Consider the following 7,176-nt stretch of genomic DNA (forward strand, 5'->3'; position numbering starts at 1 on the left):
AAAAAAACTGCGGAGATCATAGTAGATAATGACACTGGGCAGCAGTAGGCAAAACCATGAACATACGCACGCAAACACACAAGCGGCTGCTTCAGAATTACTTTTATTACAGAGACTAGCGTGCAAACAAGCAATATATTTACAGGCTCATCTGCTAGTTTCTCTTTTACTAGTCCTAGAGCAAAGACAGCACCACGAGATGACATTAAAATAAAGATGCAAACCAAAAAGTCGGAACAGTCGCTAAAGAGACTCTTGCAATGGAGAAAATGCCAACGCAATGAGATTACCAGGAAGCTTCACAAGCATCCGAGGATTGGTCAGTGAGGACCTTCCCGTTGGCTGCTGCAATAGTCCGCGAATAGCAGCTACGTCCTTTCCTGTGGCTCAAAGCTTGCTGCGTGTCCGCCGCGCCGGAGCTCACCGAGTGATCCTTGACCACCATCCATCCCCCCGAAACCTGGCTGTTCGACACCGAGCTTAACTGATCTCCCCTTGTACGCAATTTTTCTTTCAGCGCATGGGAAACATTGGTCATTATAAGATAAGTATCCTTATCTTTTCCTGGTAGAGTTGAAGTGATGATGTTGAGTGGGTACTTCCTCTTAACGGATGATCTGGAGATCAAACCTCCCGTATGGGATAACACCCTCACATCTGTCTTCACCTTGATCTTCTGTTTCACCAATTTTGAAGTTCCATTCTTCTGGAAACTTATGGAGCTCTTGAACTTGATTCTCCGGGACATGTGAGTGGTCAAGTTGCCGTCTCCCGAGTTCACCCACCCTGCAACCCTCGTCTTCCTTTCCCCTTCGATCTCGAACGATCCATCGAGCATCTTGAATTCCGATTGGCGTTCTACTGATAGAGTTGGAGCTTGGTAAACAACAGATTTTGCTTCTACTTTCATAAGGTGTGGATCCAACCAGAGGTGCAAGTTTGCACCGAGAAGCCAAAATGAAACAGCCTCTGATACCCCCAGCTGGAAATCATGATGCTTCCCGTCCAACAGAAGCCCTAGAAATGGCGTCAATTCGACATCGTAGGAAGGAAGATTGAAGGCACCTATCGCAACTGCCGGCTCCCAGAAAAGCGGGTTGATTCCCCCTGTGAATATAACCGGAAATGGGATCTCTGAAGCCACAAAGTTCCCGTCGATTGCCACATAAACTTCCCGGAAAGCTCCGTGACCGCGCCTTGTGCTTAAATTATTCAGTATAATGTATGCATCCGGCGGGTTTGAGTACCAAAACTCGTCGTCTCCGTGGAATGACAAGCACAGTTCAAGGACAGCACGACGAGTGTTCGGAGGAATCCGAATTTTCTTCGAATGTATGTCGGAGTCGCTCTGTATTCGGAACCAAAACCCTTTATCTCCATCATCGGCAATTGGTATTACTAAATCAGCCGGTGCATCGAACGAAAGGGCACCATTCTTCTGTGAATTGTTGGCTGATCTCTCAGATTCAAGCACAGATTCGTCATCGAGTATGCCTAATTTCCGATTCATCTTTGGTTGCGCAAGAGTTAAAGGAACCCTAATTCCGTCATCGTAGTACAAGAGAGAGAGCTTGACGCGGTAAACGCCGGTGAAGACGTCGTTGACGACGTTTTCAAGCATCATGGTGAGAGTGAGGTTGGAGAGCGCGAGGAGGGAGGAGTACCTGGTGACGTCCTTCCGAACCTTCCAGAGGATCCCAGATTTCGTCGGCTCGGCGGTGCTAGTGCGGAAGATTTCGACGCCGCCAAGCCAGACGGCGGCGATTCGGTCATACTGCTCGCCGCGGCACGTGACGTGGAGCTCGAGGACGACGTAGGACCAGGGGGCACGGCAATCGGACGGCGGGCGGTAAGGGACGAAGACGGGAGGTGATCCATACGTGTCGCCGAAGTCATGGCGGAGCACGCGGACGGTGCACGATGGCTTCAGGCTGTCGGACGGCAACGGTGGGGTGAGTTCGAAGTATTCTTTTGTTGATTTGTGGAGAACAGAGGACGACAATGAGGATTTGAAGAAACGACTGGGAGGTTGGGAGTCGAAGAAGAGACCGTGAGGAAGAAGAAGAAGAATAGGAGACGGAGGAAAATGCACATTTTCCGAGAGTGGATTTGCTCGATTTTCCCAACTGATAGAATGTCTCGAGTTTTTTTACGGAAATATTAAAAAACAAAAACAAAAAACATAAATATAGTGGGATTACGGAAATATTTAAAAAATAAAATAAAAAAACATATATATTAAGGGAATGGGCAAAAATACGAAAATGTTAAAAAAAAAAAAAAAAAACTGTAGAACCTGATGAAAGAATAAAAAATGATGTCATGGCAAAACAAAGGCGCTCCGCTTCTCCTGATGTCCTCTCTCCCACTCTCCTTCACCTTGGCTTCGTTATTTGGTGATCATAAATCTGAAAATACCGTTAGACTCTGCTCGCCATCATCAACATTTTTACTGGAGCGGATCTGTCGTGAGAGCGGTGTAGGCATATCTCTTGGAATAAGGTCAAATCTCAAATATATCTTAATTTCTTCTAAACTATAAGTCCCATTAATGAACGGAAATTATCAAGAAACTCGTGGAGAGATTCTCTACAATCTAGGCGGAGCAAATTTTTGAATCGGAGCTCCGGGATACCAATCCTAAATCGGGGATAAGTTTAATATTTTAGGCTATTTAGGGTATTCAGAACTTAAGAGAATTTTAGGGAAAGTTACTCTAGAGTTTGTGACGAATAATATAGTAAAATTTGAATTTTAGAATTTTAGGAATTTTGAACGCCGTGGGGCGTAGGCTGGTGTTAGCCGGATTTTTCAGGAATCAGGTAATAGGATTAAGTTAAGTCAGTAATTTTATAAAATTTGAATCAATTTAATTGTTATGTTTATATAAATATATTTAATTAATTATTTATTTATTTATTTTAGAATTTAAAGGTTATTTTGAAAACCAACCGTTCAAAATGGACTTTACAAATTTAGGATATATGATATGGTATTTTTGAATAAAATGAACGATGGAAAACTTGTTTGTTTATATGAATATATTAAAATGTGAAAAATTGTGTGGCTGATGATTTAATTTATATGGATTATTGTATATTTGGATTTGAGATTTTGAAATATTGAATTATTTGTGAAATACTGAAAATGCTTATGAAAATATTGGAATTGTTTATGAAATGCAGGTGTTTGAACTAACGGCCAGTGGTCGGGTATTGTTTGATTGGCCAAAGGCCAGGATTATTATTTGACGGCCGAGAGCCAAGTTTTAATTGATGGTTATATATTGGATTGTATTTTGTGGCCAGGGGCCAAGATTTTGGAATGATAGGAAATATATGTGAATTAATGTTTTAAAATAGTAATTTTTATTATCTAAATTGCATGATATGCTTTAGGAACCCTGGGGACCAGTGTATTGTGAGCACGGTACCGTTGCTATAGATTTTTTATGTGGCCGTGTGCGCCCACACCTGTGTTGAGAAGTGTAGGGTAGCCTTGTCCGATTTACCTACGTGCGAATGCACCCCTAGGTGAGGGAAATTGGACCAGCAGTTGGAGCTGCGTGTACCTGTGGAGTATGTTAGCGGAGAGTATAGATGACTACTGTCTGGGTGGATCCCCCAGGACATTAGTCCAGCCTTCGGGCCGCACAACCCGTGCCATGGGAATGTAAATGGCGTGTTTGTCACAGGGAGTGTCTTATATGCATATATGTTAATTTATGTGAATACGGTTAATTAATAAGATAACTTTAAGGGCTTACTAAAAAAGGTAAGTGTCCTAGTAACAGTAATGATACTAGAGCAGAGAGAAGTTACTTGTATGAGCAGGTAATCTTCCCTTTCCTCGGCTAATTGTGTGTGTGAGTGTAAATAAGAATGTTTTCATAAATGTGTTTATTTGCTTAGTGAATTGGTTATTTTCTGTACACTAAATGCATGTTAGCCACACACTGACATTAACTTAGTCTTTCCCTTACTGAGCTGTGCCTCACCTCTACTTTACAAATTATCTTTTCAAGAAATCCTAGAGATCGGGTCTAGCGGGCTAGAGGTGTGACAACCCGAATAATAATGAAAATTAAATAATAAAGAGGAAGGGAAATGGAAGCAGTAATAGAAGGAGGAAGTCGACTTCGTCGACGACATTGCATTTTGGAAGGAATAACTGAGGGAAATTACCAAGGTCTTGTCGATGAATACAGGGGATTCGTCGACGAGAGTATAAGAGGACCTCGTCGACGAAGGCAAGATTCTTCGACGAGGAAATACCGAGTGAGGTTTTGAGCAGTCTGAATTTTGTTAATGAGGAGTGAGTTTCGTTGACGAAAATATTAAAGGACTCGTGGACGAAATGACATGGCTCGTCGACAAATCTAGTCCTATAAATATAAAAAAATCCAAATTTTAACTTCAAAATTAGGAAACCTCTCACACTCTCTCTCTCCCTACGGTTTCTCTCTCTTTCTTTGATTTCGGGCCGAATTTCCGTCGGTTCGGCTATCTGAAACCACCACAACGCTCCTAAGAAAGTTCTCTCCAAATCTGTCGGAACGGATCATTGGTGAAAGCAAGTTAGAAATGATCCATAAGTTAAGGTAAGACTTTTTAAGTCAAATTTGGTCTTACGGTAGTTATAGGAAATGATATACACGTGAAAATACTAAAATTTAGTACTGAGAGTTTTCATTTTCAGAGTATTGAGTAAGAAATCCTATGGGTTTGAGACCAGAGTTTATAGGGGCTTTCTTAGTAGTCCGGTTAGAGAATAAGTTAAAGGAGTCATTTTTCCACGTAAATTACTATTATTTCTTAACAAATTGATTTTCAGAAAAACATGTAATATGTATGAATATTATTGAGTAAATATGTATTGGGAAAATACTGCTGTATACAGGAATTATGATTTTAGATGGAACATATGATTTAATTCAGCATTGTGTGGCATGAGTATTATTTTTCATAAAAAATATTATGTTATATCAATTTTACAAATAAGCATGTTTTCAGGAATTACGTAATAATGTAGTATATGATGATTTTGAAATACCTGATAATTAATTTATTTTCAGAGTGATATTTATGAAATGTTCGGCACGAGGCCGTATTTATGAAATGTTCGGCACGAGACCGTAATTATGAAATGTTCGGCACGAAACTGTAATTATGAAATGTTCGGCGCGAGACCGTATTTATGAAATTATGAAAAATGTTATAATATCATGTATTATATGTTATCAGAACTCTGATGTTAGTTTAGTTCAGTTTCAGGAGTTCGGTACCGTAACTTATAGATTAGATATCTATGATCAGATTGATGCTAACCACCCCACGAGGGGGTGGGAGATGGATAGTCGATGTGGATTTCAATAGAGTGTGAACGTCCACCTGGCAGTCTAAACTAGGGTGTGGCGAGCTCATCGTACTAACATATATTTTTGACTCGGCAGTGGTCGGCCAGCCATTGTTAGGTCCCGCCTTCGGGCTGTACAACCTGTCATGAGGGGTAATACATGACATCAGCTAACTATTCATCCTGAGTATGTTTTCAGTATTATCGGATATAACAGACAATTTATGAATGATATGAGTTACTAGAAAAATATGAAAGTATATGATGATTCAGTATGTTATGACAAATGTTTATAGATATATGAAATATATTGTATATGTATAACTGCATTATATATTCATGTTGCCACACAGCTGTATTTAGTTTATTTTCCCTTACTGAGAAGTGTCTTATCCCCGAACCTAATTAATTTTTCAGGAGACCTTGAGAGATTGGCGAGTCGTGGTCGCCATTGAGCTTATTGACTTACCCCACTAGAAGGGTAAGATTTTGATCTAGGATCAGGAGATTCTTATTGTATGATCCTAGGGGTATTTTGATGTTTTGGAAGTTGTATATAAATATAGTATTTTATTGATGATGTAGTAAACTCTGGTATTATGTTTTATGGTTGGATGATTGAGATTTTATACTTACTGCTGCTTAGGTTTCTGCTGTGATTGACATGTGTCCCCATTACCCATGGGTTTAGGTTGACTATTCTATTTATTATGTTTCATTTTATATTAAAATTTTTGAGGTCGTTACAAGAGGAGCCGGGCTAGAGGTGTAAAATTATGTAGGTGGTGTGTAAATAGAGATTTTATTTTTATTTAGTTTTATGAAATGTAATTATGTGAAAATGAATATATTTGTGTATAAAGATAGTTAGAACTCTAGTAATGTAATTTGAGGATTTTATATTTTATTTCTAATGCATATGTGTGTTTTATATTTGATGAATAAGGTATCAGATACATTGATGTCACTGAAGTAGCACTTCGGGCCCACGTAACGAGTCAGGGTCGTTACAGGTGGTATCAGAGCCTAGGTTTGCTAGGTTCTGTAGACTTTGAGGATTGATAATTACCAGAGTATAGGTTGAGATAAGATAGGGATAAGAGTGGGTAGGTTAAGATGAGTTTTGGTCTGGAAGCTTGAAAGTAGAAATCTATTGATGGACTTCTGTGATTTTATGAATCAGTTGCGAGTTTCAGAAAACATGGTAAATCTATCAATGGTTTCGTTTCTAGGTTGAGGGACTTGAACTCAGGAAATTTAGGTTGAAATGTTAGGATGAGTGGGTATGTGGGTGTGTAGTTAATGTTGGGATGGAAATTTTTACCTTAATGGTTTTGTGATAGAATTGGAATATGAATTATTAAATTAGAACTTATATATTATATCAATTCCATTATTCCATAAATGCATTAATTATGTTAAAGGTGAAATTTCTAAGTCGGGTTATATCCTATTTACATACTGTCAGGTATTGCCATTGTATTATTTGATTTAGGTGCAATCCACTCGTTTGTGTCTCGGGGATTTGTTAAACTATATGGGTTAGGGGTTGAACAGTTAGAGACAAAGTTAGTAGTGGACACACCAACAGGGTCAGTGCTAGTATGTAGCAAGGTAATCAGGGATTATCCAGTGGAGATTCAGGGGAGAGTGCTACTTGCTAGTTTGATAGTCTTTGATATGCATGGTTTTGACATTATTTTGGGCATGGACTCGCTAGCATCCAGCTACGCGAGTATTGACTGTTGCAGGAAGGAGGTGGTATTCAGACCTCCTGGGGAGCAGGAGTTTGTATTTGTTGGATCGGAAACCACGGATCCT

General features: G+C 39.6%; 1 protein-coding gene across 1 annotated transcript; it reads right to left on the reverse strand.

Annotated features, from left to right (window-relative positions):
• Positions 1–87: 87 nt before the first annotated feature.
• Positions 88–2,382, reverse strand: LOC131165489 (peptide-N4-(N-acetyl-beta-glucosaminyl)asparagine amidase A). Its single transcript, XM_058123351.1, has one exon. It carries the CDS (start codon positions 1,622–1,624, stop codon positions 287–289), a length of 1,338 nt encoding a protein of 445 aa, XP_057979334.1. The 5' UTR covers positions 1,625–2,382; the 3' UTR covers positions 88–286.
• Between the last annotated feature and the right edge of the window lie 4,794 nt (positions 2,383–7,176).

The sequence above is a fragment of the Malania oleifera genome, chromosome 10 (assembly GCF_029873635.1).
Source record: "Malania oleifera isolate guangnan ecotype guangnan chromosome 10, ASM2987363v1, whole genome shotgun sequence".
Lineage (NCBI taxonomy): Eukaryota > Viridiplantae > Streptophyta > Magnoliopsida > Santalales > Ximeniaceae > Malania > Malania oleifera.